Here is a 19341-nt window from a genome sequence, read left to right as displayed (position 1 = left end):
AGGTTTTCCAATAACCAAATATACTCACTGCTTTTTAAAAAATTGATTACCTCAATAGGATATCACAGATTATATATTCTAAAATAGCAACTTTCTATTTATCAGTTGCGTACAGGACCATAATTGTAAAAAGGTGTTACTGTTGACCAAGAAATGATGTACAGAATAGCATAAAAGCTTCAGTGTGATGTAAATGAATCAATGTCATCACCAATGACAAAATATACACACCCAGGATTTATGAGTGAAAGTGACCTACTGTGAAGGTGCCAGGGAAAGAGAAAGGTTTGGAACTAAAGTACCACTTGCCAAGTCAGAAGATACCAAATTTCATAATCAAAATATTTAAGTGACAGTTAAATTCTGAAACCATCGTAAAAAACTCAAGAGTCAGGAAAACTTCATACAAAAGGAAAAAATGAGTATAATAGAAACAAGTGAGTATAGTCAATCTCTTGTCATTGTCACAAGACTATTTTACATACTTTCCCTTAGCAGCTTGCTTGGCTGTTATTTTATCCAACTCTTTTCTTCCCATTTGAAGGTCATGTCTTCCCTCAATTGAGCCAGTCTGCACTGCATTTTCAGGATCCCAGAAAGTTATTTGTCCATCCAGGGCTGCAACCGCAAGCTCCTTGCCATCAGGTCGGAAAGCAACAGCAAGCACTGCACAAAATTTGGTCAATGAATAAAAAAGTAGCCACACCTTACTTTAAAACCACTTTGTGTAACACTTTTGTCTAGATTCTCAGAAACAAGATTTAAAAGGATGAGGTAAATAGAATTTTTTTGGACAAAATGTAATGTTAAACTGACTATAACATTATATTTTGGGTAGTTAGTACCAAACACTTATTGTGCTGCTGAAAGTTTCCAGATTGTATGGAAGAGCAAGAATGAAAACTTCAGCTTGTAATAAGTAAATAAAATTCTAACAGACCAACGGCATCAAATACAAACATTTACAGAACATCTGTGAAAGAGCAGAACCACTCCTGCCTAGTGCAGGGAGGCTGGACCCAATGATCTTGCAAGGTCCCTTCCAGCCCTTACAATCTATGAATTTATGAAATTTGTATCTGGCTGCCTCCAAATGATAAGTTACATAACATGAAATTAAGTTTACCATCTGAGTTCAGCGTTAGGGTCTCCTTGCTTCTCCAGCTGTCAAACATATCCCATAATCTGACTGTTTTATCCCAAGAAGCACTAGCTAGGATACTCTTCACTGGGTTAAAACAAAGACTGCTGATGGGGCCTTCGTGACCACAGATGACCTAATGGATGTAGAAAAGATAATAAGGAAATAATTATGTGAAACTGAGTTCAACATATAATACTGTAGCAAAACTGTAAGTAGGTCCACCGGCCCCATCCCTACTACATTTAGTTCTTCGCAACAGATGGAATGCAGATGTGTACCAAGATATCAGTTGCATATTGGATTGGCACCAATAAAAGGAAAATTAATATCATTGGCTTTTTTTGGCCAGTGTAGCTGATAATGTTCACTGATAAATATGATATGACTTCCTACTCAAGCCCCTGCACGTCATGCACATGTGTGCAGCTGCATGCATACACGTGGCAAGGAACACAGTTGAGCAGGTAAGTCTTTGGAGGGAAAGGGGTGTGGAGGATGGGGGTGTGCAGATTGAGAGAGTGGAGCAGGGGGTGCTGCCCAGCCAGGGCCGTGAATGGGATCCAGGGCCAGGGCAGGATGGAGTCATGGGTGACTTGTCCAGGTGGTGCAGGAAGGGGGAGGGGGTAGCTCCCCACCACCGCATGCACCCCCCAGGGGAGGCATGTGCCCCATCCCCAGATTTGTATGTACGGCAGATGCAGGCTGCTTGCCATAGGCTCAGGGCTCTCTGCACTACTGTCTTTCCCTTAGGAGCCCCATGTCAGCTGTGTGCCCCCTGCTCACCCACCTTCAGGCACATACACTTTAACCTAGAAGGTACTTAACAAAACATACTGTATGTTAACTGCAAGGATTCAGAAACCAAATCTCAGTCCCTTACATCTAAGAGTCTGCCACTCTGCATTGACCAGATGAAGATTTCAAAAGTGTCCTGGGAACCAGCTGAAACAATCTCACCACTGGAGTCCACAGCTAAACAAGAGAACTGGGTCAGTCGTGGAGAAGTGAAGGTGCGGAAATTGCGGTATCTATCATAAGCAATATTAAGAACAATTTTAGAAATGTGTAAGTAATTAAGTCTTCAAGAAAGCATTACAAAAATGAATGTGTTTAACACTTTAATAGTTCGTTTAAAAAAAACAATTTTAACCAAATGCAACCATTTAAATCTAAAGTACATTTTGAATTGCTACAATATACAAATTAGAAATTAAAACAGGTATGCAAATATGTATTTTTTTGTTCAGCCAGTAGAGTGTGCTGGTCATGACTTTGATACATGAGTCCTAGACTGACTCAGAGACATATACCCATGCTACAGAAGCAAGAAATTTTTTGAGGCTGCAACTTTTAACCAATACAATTCACTTTAATGTTTGAGGATGTTTGTTCCATTACATATACTATGTCACTGTATGGATAATGGAGTAGTTGCTGGGTGTGTGTATACAACTAATTGCCTTCTATGATGAGATGACTGGCTCTGTGGATGCAGAAAAAGCAGTGGATGTGATATATCTTGACTTTAGCAAGGCTTTTCATATGGTCTCCCACAACATTCTCACAAGCAAGCTAAGGAAGTATGGACTGGATCAACAGATTGTAAGGTGGATAGAAAACTGGCTGGATTATTGGGCTCAGAGGATAGTAATCTATGGCTTGATGTCTAGTTGGTAGCCAGTATAAAGTGAAGTGCCCCAGGGGTTGGTCCTGAGGCTGGGCTTGTTCAATACTTTCATCAATGACCTGGAAGATGGGATGGAGCGCACCCTCAGCAGGTTTGCAGATGACATCAAGCTGGGGAGAGTAGCAGATACGCTGGGGGGGCAGGGCTATGATCCAGAGAGACGTAGACAAACTGGAGGATTGGACCAAAAGAAATCTCATGAGGTTCAACAAGGACGAGTGCAAAGTCCTGCACTTGGGATGGAACAGTCCATGAACTAGTACAGGCTTGGGACTGACTGGTTGAGCAGCTCTGCAGAAAAGGACCTGGGGGTTACAGTGCACAATAAGCTGAGTATGAGACAACAGTGTGCCCTTGTTGCCAAGAAGGCTAATGGCATATTGAGCTGCCTTGGCAGGTGTGTTGCCAGCAGACCGAGGGAAGTGATTCTTCCCCTTTACTTGGCAGTGATAAGGCCACATCTGGGGTACTGTTCAGTTTTTGTGCCGCCTACTACAGAAAGGGTATAAGACAAAATGGAGAAAGTCCAGTGGAGGGCAACAAAAATGGTTAGGGGACTGGACACATGACTTCTGAGGAAAGGTTAAGGGAACTGGGTTTCTTTAGTTTGGAGAGGAGAAGACTGAGGGGAGATTTAATAGCAGTCTTCAACTACCTGAAGGGTGGTTCCAAAGAGGATGGAGCTGGACTGTTCTCAGTGGTGGCAGATGACAGAACAAGGAGCAATGGTCTCAAGTTGCAACAAGGGAAGTTTAGGTTAGATATCAGACAAACTCCCTCTCCAAGAGGGTAGTAAAGCACTAGAATGGGTTACCTAGAGAGGTTGTGGTCAGCCTTGGAGGTTTTTAAGACCTGGTTAGACAAAGCCTTTGTTGGAATGATCTAGTTGGGGTCAGTCCTGCTTTGAGCAGTGGTTTGGATTAGATGTCTCCCGAGGTCTCTTCCAACCTTAATTTTCTATGATTCTATGATCTTCTGCCTAATGGTCTACACCAGAAATTTTCCTGTTTTGTTAGTTTCCTTTACTGAGCAAGTTAGAGCATATGCTCCTCTACCTAGATATCTTAAATCTCACAAGCCTGTTTCCTCTTACTGAATTTTTGGCCTACAGCAACACGTATAGTGCACAATTCACTGCATACAGAACCCATTTCAGAAGGGGTCTGTGCATATAAAGTAATTTGAGGGACAAGCGTGGAGAAGAGCAATCCATAATGGGTAGTGGAAATTCTGTAAGAGGGTCTATTATGCATTATATGAATATGGATCACTTATAAGGCACATATTCTTATTGTACCGGTCCCCTACATTTAGTGCCCACGCCATTCATTCCTTGATCCTGGGAAGAATGCAAGAGAGAGTTTGGTAACAACTAGGTAACTAGAAAATCCTTTTCTTTATATTCAGGGGTTTATGGAAATACAAACTATAAATCATCTAAGCATTAAAAAAACCCTAAGAATTATTTGATTCCAAATGCAGAACACAGATCTAAAAATACATAATGTTCTATCTGAAGAAAAAAAAAAGACCAAGGAGGAATTTGATAAGTGGTGAAATATCCGAAGGGTAGCCATACAGATGATGGTAACAGAATGTTTCTCTATGGCACAAGGAACAGGACAAGAAGTAACTGCCTTGAATTACAAGGAAAACTGACATTGGACATTGGGAAGAACATTCTAACTATAAGGGTAGTTAAGAATTGGAACAGGTTATCTAGAGAGGTTGTGGAACTGCCATCTTTGGAAGTTTATACAGGAGCAGGTTTAGACAAGGATGGTCTTGGAAGAGGGTTGGACTAGATGATTCTTGAGGTCTCCTCCAGGACCTTGCATGCTGGCTGGGTGGCCTGTTCATATTCTCTAAGCCATGGGTGTTCAACCTCTGGTCTGTGGGTAAAATGCAGGCCATAGAGTATCTGGCCCACAGGGTTCCCCAGAGACAAGGAAATTTGGCAGCAAGGGTGAGGTGGCAATAAATGCAGCCACCCTCTCCCGCTGCCAATTTTTCAAAACCTAAGCCCTGCACAACAAGTTGGGGCCAGGCCATACCCCATCCTCCCAGCACCATGGCTAGATGAAGCCAGGCCATGTCCTTTCCCCCATGGGGCCAGGCTGGGGCCAGCTAAAACTCCCAACCCAGCCCACCCCTGCATGCAGGGCGAGGCCAGATTCCCTCCCCGCCCCTCCACAGGGCCAAGCCATGCCCCCTACCAGCACAATGAACTGAGCCATGTCCCCTTCCTCCCCCCAGGAGCTGGGTTGAGATTGGGACATGACCCCTTCCCTCTGTGGGACCTAGCCACAACACCTCCCTCCTCCCAAAGAGGCCAGATTGGAGCTGGGATGCCTCCTATCGCAACTGCACCATGTCAGATCAGGATCACCAGCTGGATCTGACCTGTGGATGGCTTGGGCACTTCCCATCTGACCCACCAGCCAAAAAAGCTGAGCACCACTATCCTAGATCACTGCTTCAGCAGTTCTGTCACTTTGTCATAAACTGATAAATACACCATCAATCAGTACAGCAGCACGCAGACTTGAACAAATTGGTCTTAAGATCGCTGAGCACTGCAGCAGGCAGCTCTTTGGAGTGTTGGGATGAAAACACAAGATTTAAAAAAATGGAGAGTGGGGACAGAGTGCGTGACATTTTGATAACTGTACCATGGCTGAAACCAATGTAATAACCTGCTAGACAAAATTAAGCAGTACAGAGAGTCTTAAAGGGGACATACCTATGAAGGTCAAAGGCTCGCACTGTTCCATCCAGCGAAGCGCTCAAAATAACATAACCAGTAGACGTAAAAGTTACAACAGCGACACTGCTGGTGTGTTCAGTAAATGTGACAAAACAGAAGCCACTACTGGTGTTCCATACTTTTACCTGCACAAGAAATGGGAAGAACCACTAAAAACCTGTGCGTCATAAATGGGGGGAGAGACAGAAGAGGGAGAGAACATGTTGAAACCTTTCTTGTTCACAACAGATTTGTCCAGGTGGATAAAAATCAACGATTAAAAAAAACAAAATAAAATACATTGATTTTTTTATTTAAATCCGATTTTTTTTATTTAACCATATTTTTAAGATGCTTTTTAAACAATACACTTATAAAAAGGTAATTTTAATTTAAGATATCTTAAAGCTCAAATATATCATCATGGAATGGGGATTATAACTTCTAATATACTATTTGAAACAATATATTCATGTAACATTTTTAGAAGTTTTATAAATAGGTCAGAGGCCATGAACTATATTAGGGGCCCAATCTTATGGGGTTTCCAGAGGCTCCTCTATAGATCAGTAAAGATTAAAGAAAACCACACTACCCAATGGGACTCAATGCTCAGTCTAGAAGATCCCATTAAGCATCTCTATGATGCTTAATTTCAGTTGTCAAACTGTGGATTTGTCTCTCCAGAGATCATAGGCAGACAAGGTTCTTTGGGTAGATGTGATATCTTTTATTTGACCTCTTTTATTAGACCAAGTAAATAGTTAGAAAAAAATGTTCTTTGCAAACTTTTGGGCACAAACGCCCTTCTTCAGGCATGGGGAGAGTTTGCTGTCTCCAGATGTAACATCCTTGTTAACAGCAGTATATGAGAGAGACAACAGACCAGATTACCCACCTATCAGCCCTACTGTCGCTCTGCAAGTTTGTGTACACACAGTTAAGCCCTTACCTTTCTCTAAAAGTGCAAAGTTTCAAGAAGTTAAATGAATAAAGGATATCAAACAACAAAATGCATTTCTTGCAGAAAACAATTAAATCAAAGCTTTCTGTCCAGTAATTTAAATCAAATCCACCCTGAGATTTGTCATTTCTTTCAACCAAAAGCCTAGTTCTGCATGCCTTAATCTCAGTCAGAACCCCTAATTCTGTCAGTTAGCACTCCATTAACTGAGTGCAAGACTGGGCCTTTCATTTCCAAAGTGAAAAATACTTGGAGCTGGTCAAGAATTTTTTGCTCACATACCTTGCTAAGGAGCCAGAAGAGTTCTAGGTTCCCCAGAAAATGAATTTTCTGTTGCACAATCATTTTAGCAAAAAATTCCCGACAAGCTCTACTCTGCTTCAAATTTCAGATGGGGGGGGATATTTATTTATATTATATATATAAGTTTCTGGACCATAACTGAAGAAAAAATAGGGTCCATGAAAATCCAGAAAGTGGTTGTACTCTATAGTTCTAATGTAGAAATCACCCATGACAGACACGTGTTTTTCTTTTAAAAAAGCAATGGTACAGCAAAGAAAATGTTGTTTGGAAATTAAATACTTTTTGTAAAGTTGATGTATTTTATTCTGAGGTAGGTACTTCCCAACTACTGCAAAGGCTTGGCAGATCTTGCAAAGTTTGCGGTAATAATGTAGATAGATGTTAGGGGCATACAACCCCCTCCAACGTTTTTTATCCTGTACCTGCAGTTGTTCCAAATGCAAATTCCTAGCTGCTAAAACAGGTAGATTAAGGGAAACAATGGATCCCTCAAAAACATCCCTACGATAACCACTCGAATGATGTATAATTTTGTAGAGAAAAAAAATACTTCCAAGACACATTCAAGGGCTCTGAAGATAAAAACAATTTGTGCAATTATATAAAATGTAATTTACAGTAATGGAGCTTTCTACAATGCATTCAGACTTATACTGCTTATTGTGCTCTTGAGATTCATAAAATGAGATTTTAATGGCCCACTTACTTTCCCATCATCCCCTCCAGTAACTAAGTATTGTCCATCTGGAGAATATGCCAGTGAGACCATACTGTTGAAATGGCCCTGCTGCTTCAGTACATAAGACTCACTTTGCCATTCCCACACCAGCAGCTGACCCAGACCTGTAAACACAATGAAGAAAGACTGACACAGAATTTTGATTCAGTGACAGGATTCATCACATAAAACCTACTAAAACTCATATCTGAGCATAACATCTTTCCCATTTATTAAAAATATAAGCATGCTCATACAGATAAGCTGTATTACATATACGTGCATCCTGATAAAATACATAGTGGCTCTCTGAAAAATCAAAGCAACAGAGACTTTCTGCAAATACCAGCAATCATTACTTGGCCTAGCATTCTTGCTTCTATCTCAGAACAGTATTGACTGGTCTTATTAGAAGAGTGAGAGGTGTTGATGGGCAGCTAAAAGCAGATAGAGGGGAAAAGTAAAACTAAAATACACTCAGCTTCAATTGTGCATTTTTATGTGAACAGATGTTCTTTAAATCTCACCATTTTGAATGAAGCAAGGTTATGCCTAAACAATAATGAAACAGAACTAATGTTTATTTACCTTATTTTTAAGTAACCAAAGCAGCCACTTCGCTTCTGGAATACCTAGGGGCATCCCGTGGGGTTCACCCTTCAATCCAAAGATGTATTCTAAAGATACTATTATTTTTGAGGGCGGCAGGGTCCAGCTTACATGGCAATTAGTTATGGATCAGCCCTGCCACCCAGATTTGGAAGAGGGTTGTTGGTATATTCAATCACCTGCAACTTGTTTGAAAAATTGTACTACATTGCAGAGAGAAACATTTTATTAGCATGGAGAGGGAAAGGAGAGACTGTCCAGAAAGAAGCGAACACCAAGACTATTGCCACTGCAATACAAGCTTTCTTGCCAAACAGCTAAGTCACAAGGATGGTTTTACAAGTAACAGGACTGGACTGAGACTGGAGCCTACATCTACATTGCACAATGCAGCACTATGTAAAGATACCAATGTCAGCTCCAAACAACCTGGTGGTATGAGATAAAACGTAATGCAGTGCAGCCCAATATACTGGCCTGGATCCTAGAACCTATTAGACCAAGAAGAGTGCTGAGGCAACAGTTACACTGCTTCCAGCTCCAAACTTAACTCACATCTGTCCAACATGGCTCTGCATTATGCTGTGTACACATACATTGAAAAATCTAGCTTCTGTTCCACATTCTGCCACAGCCTTCACTTCTGATTTGAATCTAATGACTGTATTACTCTATATCGGGGTGGCCAATCTGAGGTCCTAGAGGCACACGCAACTCTTCAGAAGTTGATATGCATCTCCTTGGATCTTCGCACAAGCACACGGTGACTAGCTTCCATTTGAAATCAACCCACATTTCTTGGAGTAGCAGGAATTAAACAGTCACCATCAGTGAAGCTGCAAGGCGGCATACATGTTTCTTATGCCTGTAACTTAAAATTACTGTTTTTTTGAGGAGATTTCATATAACACAAAAAAAATACCATTCCTGATTTAACCCATGGCAGATGGAGTGATATTTGGAAGCTGGTCACCATGTGCTTGTGCAAAGATCCAAGGCAACACACTAACTTCTGAAGAGCTGCACGTGGCTCTGGAACCACAGGCTGGCCAACCCTGCTCTATATCATAATACTTTTATACAAGCAAATTTGTTAATAGGCACAAAAAGCTGAGAGACTATGATAAGTCAACAACAACAAAACTTAAGTGTACCAGGGCTAGCTGAGACAAAGGAGAATACACACCTGCATACATGCAACTTGTTTGTCTGAAAACAGTTCTAAGTCCTACCACTCAGATACTTCAACTCAGTTCACACACCTGAACATCCAAAGGCAATCCAGTCACCAGTGCAGTTGATAGAAATAGATGCAATCCTCTGGTCTGAAATACTAAGAAGAAAATGTCAAGAAATACACAAAAGTGTTGAGAGTGAAGATTTAAGGAATTATTTAAAATTCAAAAATTGCATTTTAATTGCCTATATTCAAATATATCCTTTAATTTGTATGCTTTCTATAGTCCTATAAAAATCAAGGTTATGAACATACTTCATTCTTTTATGACAATAAGGACATAAAAATGGCCCTACCAGGAAAACAGTGATTTGCTTTGTTATAAATGGAAATCCTGCATTTACTTTTTGTATATCACCTCTTACAGTTACTACAATACAATATGTAATGTGATTACCACAAAATTAAGCATAACTATCTATAATACCAAGAAAGTATGTATCATTTTTGAGGTGGTTGGTGTAAGGACATAGGCAGACAAGGTTCTTTGGGTCAATGTGATATCTTTTATTAGACCAATTAAATAGTTGAAAAAAATGTTCCTTGCAAGCTTTTGGGTACAACCACCCTTCTTCAGACACAGGGAGAGTTAATTCTTGCTGTCTGTGCTTTCCTCAGTGGAATGTAAGGCATTATGCAAAATCTAGGTCTGTTAAAATGCAAATGCACAGCTGTGAGGATCAAAGGCCCTATGAGACAATGGGTGAGAGACAGGTGAGGGAGGTGTTGAGGTGGTGATAGATGTGGCTGGTAAAATGCAGACACGTTACCTGGGCTTATCAGATGGCAGGCAAGGTAGGTTTCACAGATATTAGGGATAGAAGAGACCTTGGGAGGTCATCAGCTCCAGCCCCCTGCCCAAGGGGCAGAAAATCAGGCTGGGTCAGATCACCCCAGCAAGATAAGCATCCAAGCATTTCTTAAAGGTATTAAAGTTTGCAAAGAACAATTTTTCCAACTATTTAGTTGGTCTAATAAAAGGTATCACATTTAGCCAGAGAACCTTGTCTGCCATTTTTGACGCACTTTACAAATACTATTTATTCCTACTGTTTTGGGGTAAACACTTTTGTAATCTCATTTTACACAGAGAAACTAAAACAGGAGGTGAGCGACATGCTCAAAGCCATAAAGGGAGTTTGTCACAGCAGGGATTAGAAGTTGGGAGTTCCTTGCTAAGATCATGCCCCTCTTTAATAAGAATAAGGTAATGGAGTTAAACAATATTATTAATTGGTCAGAGATCAATGTTCCTCTTGAATCAGAATGCTTTCGCAACCCCAGCTCATGCCAAAAATGTACTTACAATATCCAGTAGATGCTCATGCTGAAGACTTTCATGCCTTGAACATTCCTTCCTCAGCATTATACACAAGAACAGAGCGAGGCTTACTCAATTAAACTAACCTTAAGGAGTGGATCAAGTTGAACTCTGGAAGGTCATGGAGATGAAAAACTCCAGAAGCAAATCCAGTGACAAGGAGGTGTATTTTTTTGTGATAAGCTGCAGATGTTAATTTATTAAAATCTCCCTCTTTGTTGAAAAAATACCTATGTATCAAAGAAAATGCACAGAAGTTGAGAAGAGACAACTGTGTTACTGAAATGACAGTTTTGTCAGGCAAGTGTTTCAGAGGTAACAACATAATAATTCAAGCTAAAAACAGCAGTTCTGAAGCCTATTTAACATTTGCATTTCTCCTTATTCCATTAGCTGAACTACTAAGCCTTTTTTTCCTCCTGACACATGCAGCTTCTAATAAATTAGGTTAACATGGCAGTTGTAAATTATGAGAGCACACAGTAAAAGGCACTTAAGGTTATCCTCAGAGGAATTATATTGTGGATTTCCCTCTGGTCACCTAATGCTAACAATTGTGGTTTCTATAAATTAAGTGGTTACCCTTGCATTTAGAAATGCCTTCCAGAATTAATAATTGAATCATTAAAATTATATCTACACCGTGCTCCTGGAGTTGAGATTTCTCTTTGCAGCTACGCTGTTCATATATTTGACTCCACGCTCAGTTAGATATGCATTTGAACAATATCCAACAATTGCATATTTCAAGCAAAGTTCCCTTACATAAAAGGACTCTGCATTCCAGACTGCAGTACACACTACAAAAGGTCTTCTTTAAAAACAGAGAAATAAGAAAGGAGCTCCTTCAGGGAAAAAAATAAAAATCACCCAATATTCTGATGTCATCTTAAAGGATGCACATTTTCAACATACACTGTTATCATTTTTAAAGCCAAAATGTAGTATTTTGAAACCAAACCACATTTCTTGCAGTAGCAGGAACTAAATAACCACCAGTGAAGCTGAAAGATGGCATACATATTTCTTATGCCTGTAACTAGAATTACTGTTTTTTAGGAGATTTCATACCAACATAAAAAAAATCATCCCTGATTTAATCCCTGTCAGATGAAGAGTGATATTCTAAGCATTAAATCACCAATTTCATCACTCTCAAGATGAAGTCATGACCAAAGGTGCTCTATTAAGGACAGAAAAAAGAGGGCTTTAATGGCTGGCATCCAGAACACCTGAAACCTGGGTAGGGTTGTACATTAGCTTCACATAAGACTGAAAAATGTGAAAAATGAAGAATAAGGTGAAATAAACAAAGAGCACATTATAGTGAATGCCTGTTATACCCTTCTTACCTTCGGAAAAAAAACAACAATACTCACTTAGCAACACGTGAATATTTCACTTTCTCTCTGTTCTCTTGTTTATTTGTACTGGCTTTTCCATGGATCTCCTCTCCCTTACACTGTTCAGCAAAATCATTATCCAAGTCTATTGTTGATTTATTCTTGTCCTTGGCTGTGTCTTTAGGAGGCCTAGGCTTCAGACCATCCAGACCTGTATCACACTGCCACACACAGAGAGCCCCATCCTGACTAACTGTGTATATCTGGAGTAAAAATACACATGCACCCGTTATGAACATCGTATTATACAAGCGATTCATAACCTGCTGAATTAAACTATATTGAACTGTTATAGAACTGCATTCAGGAATGCCACTGCATACTCCTTCATTAAGACTGCAGCTAGCTTCTACTACAAAAGCATAATTCGAGTGTCTAACTTTTTCTTGGAAAACTCTTTTGGCTTGAAAATTACAAGCTTTACTTGGAAGAGAGAAAATTACTGCAAACCTTGAAATTTTGACATGAAATTTCCTTGAGTCCTTCTAGCTCAAAAACAGCTTGCTTTCCTATAAATATAGTTTCAAAACAACATCCAGTGAAAACACATTATAATTAGGCAAAAATAGTAGTCCCCTAAACCAGGGGTGGCCACCCTGTGGCACAGGCAGCCTCTGTACCCACCACACAGACTGGGCAAGTGACAGGCAACACAATGCAGAAAGGGTAGGGAGCAGAAAGCAAAGCATCAGATAAGGCAGGAAGCACAGGGCAGGGAGCAAAAAGAAGAGCAGCAGCTTGGTGAGGGAGCACAGGGCACAGAGCAGAAAGCTGAAGAGCACCTTATTTATGGGAAAAGGATCCAAGTAGCTCTAGGGGAAGGTGCAAGACTAATTAGTGGGACACCTGCCAAAACAGTTGGACCCCCCACTGTCCTAACCACTGTAACTTGTACTTCGCTTAAGCCATCTGATACTTTACAAAGCACCAGGAAATAAATGTGCATTAGCAACTAAAGAGACAAGCAGGTTTTTCCATCTCTAATTTCCATGAACATATTATTTCAAATCCAGGACAAAAAATTAGTCAGAGTGGTTATTTATGGATAAAAAAATGCTACCTCAATTTTAGTAAGTATAATAAAAAGTCATATTGTGATTTACATACATTTAGACTATTCTCTTCAAAAAAACAGCCTACAATTGCATCCTTGTGCCCTCCCAGCGAGTAATAGATCAGGTTAGCCCATCGCTCAGCTCCAAACACCCATGTTGACATGTCTTTACTCCCAACTGCAAAACACCTACAAAAGAAAAGAAAAGGTGGTCCAGATTAGAACACAGGTTTTCAACATTTTCATTGCATAGACTGCATTTTAACACCAATGGACACAACTCAACATATAATTCATACTAGACAGATGCCCATACTACAAATGGTAGGTTTGACAGAGATACCAAGGATCAAATAGGTATGAAGCAGCTTTGTTTGTACTCCTAGATGTTCTCTTTAGGGGCCAACCCACATATTTTAAGGAAGATTTTAGTGTTTGCTGCCCAAGATGTACATTACATAGATATATATTTGGGCAGCTTAAAAAAAAAAACCCATGAAATTTTGCTTACCGAAGAAAAAAAAAAGGAGAAATCAAAAAAACTTTTCAAACAACATGAAAGTGCTGAAGCCTAGAAACTGGACTAGAGCATGAATAGAAACACAAATGAATTTTTTACTGGAACAAAAATCTCACATTCAAGCATATACCCTTGTGCAACAAACACACAATGAACCATATAAAACACACTGGGTATAACAGATAGGAACTTAAGTGTCATCAACCTCTATAACAACTTACTTGGAATCATCGGTCCAGTCAATACATGTTGTTTCATCATATGGACCATAGTACGTTTTGTCCAAAACAAAGGCATTAAATTCTCGCTTCCTCCCAGGAGCATGGTACATAAGAGCAACATTGTCTTTTGTGATCACAAATTTCCTATTATACAAAAAAAAAAAGAGTAAAATTACAAACAAAACTGCAGAATCAGACAGTCCTTCACTGCCAGGAATACGACAATGAAAAAAGAAACAAGTGCTTATTGTGATAAGATGACATTGGCATGTTAATGTTGCAATGGTAAAAAAAAAGTCTTGAATTTAAAATCACTTGCAAATATAGTGTCCTATGCTCCTACAAATACACATACAAATAGTTTATGGCAGGGGTGTCAAACTTACGGCCCACAGAGCTGTGTCATATGGTCCACAAGGCTGGTAGAGGGGCCAGGAATTCAGGGGCAAAGCCTGCTGTCGAAATCAGGACAGCTTACCCAGATCTGGCCTGTGAGAAGCCCCACTGTCCAGATCCAGCCCAAGCAGTGGGTTCAGTCTGACATCCTTGGGTTACTGTATTACTCCCAGGAAGAAAAAATCTTTACTATAATCAATTATGGTTGCTCAAGGGAAACATCCATATGCCCACATGCTAAAAGGGAAGATATCTGATCTGGAAGACCAGATGGAGTGCACCCTCAGCAAGTTTGTGGATAACATCAGCCTGGGTGGGAGTAGTAGATATGCTAGGCGGTAGGGCTAGGATACAGAGAGACCTAGAAAAATTGCAGGATTGGACAAAAAGAAATTTCATGAAGTTCAAAAAGAACAAGTGCAAAGTCCCGCACTTAGGATAGAACAATCCCATACACCAACCAGTACAGGCATCCACAATAGGAGACATACAGTCTAGGGACTGACGGGCTAAGCAGGAGCTCTGCGGAAAAGGACCTGGGGGTTACAGTGGACAATAAGCTGAATATGATGAGCCAACAGTGTCCCCTGGTTGTGAAGAAGGCTAACAGCATACTGGGTTTCAGTAGTATGAGTGTTGCCAGCAGACTGAAGGAAGTGATTCTCCCCTTCTGTTCGGCACTAGTAAGGCCACGTGTGGAGTACTGTGTCTAGTTTCCGGTCCCCTGCTACAGAAGGATGTGGACAGATTGAAGAGAGTCCGATATAGAGCAACAAAAATGGTGAGGGGGCTGGGGCAACTGGGCTTATTCAGTATGGAGCAGAGAAGACTGAGGGGGGATTTGATAGCAACCTTTAAATACCTGAAAGTTGGTTACAAAGAAGATGGAGCTAGACTGTTCTTAGTGGTGGCAGACGACAGGAGGAACAATGGTTTCCAGTTGCAGCAAGGGAAGTTTAGGTTGGATATTTGGAAAAAAACTCTCACTGGGAAGATAATAAAGCACTGGAACAGGCTACCCAGAGAGACTGCATAATCTCCATCCTTAGATGGAGTAGACAACTTGTCTACTTAAGACTTGAGTAGACAAAGGCTTGTCTGGGATGATCTAGTTGGTGATGGTCTTGCTTTGAGTAGGGGATTGTACTAGATGACCTGTTGAGGGTCCTTTCTAACCTTAATTTTTTTTTATGATTCTATGATTTAAATTGCTCTTTCAAAATATTTTTCAAAGGCTCCATCTGTCTAGCCATCATTCCCCACACCTCCATCATCCATCCCGACCCTAGAATACTGTAGAAATTAAGTGTCAATATTGTAAAGTAACAGTGTATGCATGTCTGTTAGACACCTGTGTATTATGGAATAGCATGAAACATGACAGGAAGTCAGGTTTAAGTTTCTAACACATAGCCCCACCAGACAAGTGTACTGGGAAAGAGAATGGTAAGAAACTGCAACATGCTGCCTCATACACACTCAGGTCTACAGAAACTGGTCCTGATCCAGCTTATGCATTCACTGGGTACCCTTCACACAACAGATTGTCATCAATTCCTTTTGGGTCTGTTTACATTAATTAGAGCCTGTTTTAGATTTTTCTTTTTAAATGTGGTCCTACTTACTTGCCGTCAGGGGAGAAGCAGACGCTGTGCACTGGCTTCTGAAAGTGGAACTGATGTATTACTGACCTCATGATTAAGCTGACAAGCAGAGCAGCTCCCTCTGTAAGGAAGAAAGGAAGAGCTGAAAAATGACTTGCAGCAGATGCCACAGACAACAGACAATTTTTTTTTTTCCCAAACCAAGGGCTTTGGTAATCCTTTTTGTAAAACAGCTGAAACTGCAACATCCCAACATGAAGATGAACAAGATGCAAGCAGCTCTGGCCTGCTTCAGAAGCTCTGAAAGAGACCTTGATGCTTACAGAACTGAAGTTTCATCCCACCGCCGCTTGTTTACATTGGGCCAAGCTTTTGCCTACCTAATAGTGCAGGTGTTCCCGACAGACTGTGTTGCCATTATACTCCTGAAAGAACAACACCCCTCCCCCATACAATCCATCACCCCCCTACCCCTGCAAATACCTTCGTCAACAAGTATGGCAAGGCTTCCATCTGGAGACAGCCCCACACACGTCACGTTGAGCCGTGTTGCCACAGGGAACGTTTCTGACTTATTGCTGGAGGCAGAAGAAGGCAGACCAAACCATGTCAGGCACCTGATAGAACCGGGGGCACCGTAATTTTGCCCCACTCCAGCTGCTGGCTTCCCATAGCCCAGGGGGAAGGATGAGGGGAAAAGGAGAAGGGTCGCAATCCCCACACAGGGCCACAGCTAGGCAGTTGGTTACTGAGAAAAGGGGAAAGCTCGAGGCCAGATCCCAAAGCAGCCAGCCCACCTACCTAGGGCAGTCTTCCCTATCTGGCCTGCCACAACTTGGTTGTAAACTTGATCTATTAAGCGGGAGGCTGCCCATATTTTTTCCCAACGCCAGGGGCTCTACCAGTGGCTCCGAACCTTCCCTACACAGCAGCCTATGCCATACATAGTTTCATAGTTGGTAGGGTCAGAAGGGACCTGAACAGATCAAGTCTGACCCCTGCCATGGGCAGGAAAGAATGCCGAGGTCAAACGACCCTGGCTAGGTGATTATCTACCCTCCTTTTGAAGACCCCCAAGATAGGAGTGAGCACCACTTCCTTTGGAAGTTGGTTCCAGATCCTAGCCACCCTGACTGTGAAGTACCACCTCCTGATATCTAGCCTGAATCTACTCTCAGTCAACTTATGGCCGTTACTCCCGGTACTGCTTGGGGGAACAAGGACTCTCCCATTGCCTGCTGGTCCCCCTTGGCCAGTTTATAGACAGCCACCAGATCCCCTCTCAGCCTTCTCTTGTGAAGGCTGAACAGGTTCAGGTTCCGTAGCCTGCCCTCGTAGGGCCTGCCTTGCTGCCCCTGACCATGCGAGTGGCCCTCCTCTGGACCCTCTTGATGCTGACCAAATCCCTCCTGAAGTGCAGTGCCCAGAACTGGACACAGTACTCCAACTGCGGCCTGACCAATATCACATAGAATGGGGGGGGAATCACCTCCTTGGACCTGCTTGTGATGCATCTGTGGATGCATGACAAGGTGTGGTTAAGATGCCCTTCCCTGCCTTTCACCGGGGAGGTTAGCAGTCCTGGCATTTAGTTGAAACTACCCAGCCATAGGCAGTCCCACCAGGCTCTCCTACCCTGGCAGGGTGATGTTTTAGGTCATGCCCAGGACCAGGAGCCTCCATGCCATCCACATAGCTCCTGCCCTTACCTCCAGGATGTTCCTGAGCCATAGCTCAGCCAGCTGATGTTTCTTTCATGGCCACTGGTAGCAAACTGCTGCCTCCCCCTATATAAGCTGGGTCCTAAAATGGCCACTCTAATCAGGCACCTGCCAGCTGCCTGCCTCAGCCTTTAAAGTGGCAAGCACCCAAAGGTGCGCTGCCACAGTTACCCAGAGACAGCAGCATCCCCATCACTGATTTTAAGGTGGACAGGTACCCGGGGGGCCCAGGCTTTTGCCTGGGTTTTACCACTCAGCCCCGGGGGGCACTCCAGAGGTGGCATGGAGGTGCTCTCTCTTTCCCAACACACATTCCCTCTCCCCCTCCCCTCCCCCCTTAAACAGGGATCCAGTGCAAGCCTGCCTGGGCCAGGGGCTGCATGGGGGCTAGCGGAGGGGACTTAAACCCCCACTGCCACCCCTGCAGCAGCCTGTGGGACAGGGCCACACTCACTCCTTGAGGTGGAAGAGGGTGACACGGTTGCCAACAGGGCTGAGGATGGCATCGCCATTGGGGGTGAAGCTCAGGTTCCCACGGCGATAGACAGCACCTAGCAGGTTGGAGAACTGGGGGAAAGGGAGGACAAATAGAGCCATTAGCAAGCAGCACTTTTTTTTTTTTTAATTAAAAATACTCAAGATAAATATATATAAAACAAGAAAAACAAAACTACCACTCCGTATATCATTACAACTGAATGTAATATCCCAAAATCCTAATCTCCTCACCTAATCCTAATCCCATCTCCTAATCTCCTAATCCTAATATCATAGTAAAAAACATATATCACCTTACTTAAGAGATCACCCATAAAATACATACAAATACCTATATCTAACAAAAAGGACCATCATTACCAATCTTAAACAAACAAAACATATTCCTTTTAACCCACAGAGATTTTTTCCTTTATCTCCCCCTACAGTCCATAAACAACACATCCAATTTCCAACCCCCAAAACCCCCACATTCACATGGCTTTGTTCTGCCAACCTCCCTCTTGTGTATATATATGAAATAACCAAGTCTCAATGTACAAACAAACCCAAGATAAAGCCAAACAAGAGGGAAAACAACTCTTCTTTAATCAATACTGCACATTACCCCACCTTTCCTTTTCCCATCTTCTTAACCATCACCCACCTTCCCACTTATATTAACAACCGTTTCCCATCTGCTTTTATACAAACAAAACCTGCCAGTCTACTTTTCCCCACAGCATTTCCATGTTCCTTCCTCCTCTATCTTCACATAACGCTTCACTTCTCAGTGCTACCTGTCGGCAGGCTCTACACTTCCACGTGGCAGATTTAACACACCACCCAAACCCTAATACTCTACTCTGAGATCCCCCGCTATACACAACCATTTCATCCCCGTTGTTTGAAAGAATCTCTGCACTTTTGCGCACACCTCGCTGGCGGAGGGGCGCTCCCAGTGCAAGTACTCCTGCCTCTTCCCCATTAGTTTCCTCTCTGACACTTTGCAGTCCTCAGTAACCCCCTGTATATTGAACAGCTCTCACCAGTAGTACCCTCCTCACCACTTTCCATACCATCTCCCTATGTTCCCCATTCAGTCATCTACCCAAAGTCCCTTTCCAAAACTTCCTCATCTGCTCAGTGCTCAAATCTCCCACCTCCATTAGCTTGTCATTTTCATCATCCCACAGCTGCATTTGTGCCTTGA

At 42.0% G+C, this 19341-nt stretch overlaps 1 protein-coding gene across 1 annotated transcript in view; it reads right to left on the bottom strand.

Moving 5' to 3' along the window:
- PWP2 (PWP2 periodic tryptophan protein homolog (yeast)) overlaps positions 1–19341 on the bottom strand; it is a 28755-nt gene that overhangs the window by 8428 nt on the left and 986 nt on the right. The window contains exons 2-14 of the mRNA XM_019529028.1: positions 18106–18218; positions 16414–16508; positions 15952–16051; positions 13931–14074; positions 13243–13378; positions 12112–12338; positions 10819–10962; positions 9437–9507; positions 7554–7690; positions 5575–5723; positions 2025–2172; positions 1127–1277; positions 486–666 (exon numbers count right to left, since the gene is read on the bottom strand). Coding sequence (XP_019384573.1) covers positions 486–666; positions 1127–1277; positions 2025–2172; positions 5575–5723; positions 7554–7690; positions 9437–9507; positions 10819–10962; positions 12112–12338; positions 13243–13378; positions 13931–14074; positions 15952–16051; positions 16414–16508; positions 18106–18218 — 1796 coding nt within the window. The remainder of the gene's footprint in view (positions 1–485; positions 667–1126; positions 1278–2024; positions 2173–5574; positions 5724–7553; positions 7691–9436; positions 9508–10818; positions 10963–12111; positions 12339–13242; positions 13379–13930; positions 14075–15951; positions 16052–16413; positions 16509–18105; positions 18219–19341) is intronic.

Source organism: Crocodylus porosus, unplaced genomic scaffold (assembly GCF_001723895.1).
Source record: "Crocodylus porosus isolate Cpor-Errol unplaced genomic scaffold, CroPor_comp1, whole genome shotgun sequence".
Lineage (NCBI taxonomy): Eukaryota > Metazoa > Chordata > Crocodylia > Crocodylidae > Crocodylus > Crocodylus porosus.
Note: the sequence above shows the minus strand (reverse complement) of the source record. Positions and strands in the feature narration are given on the sequence as shown.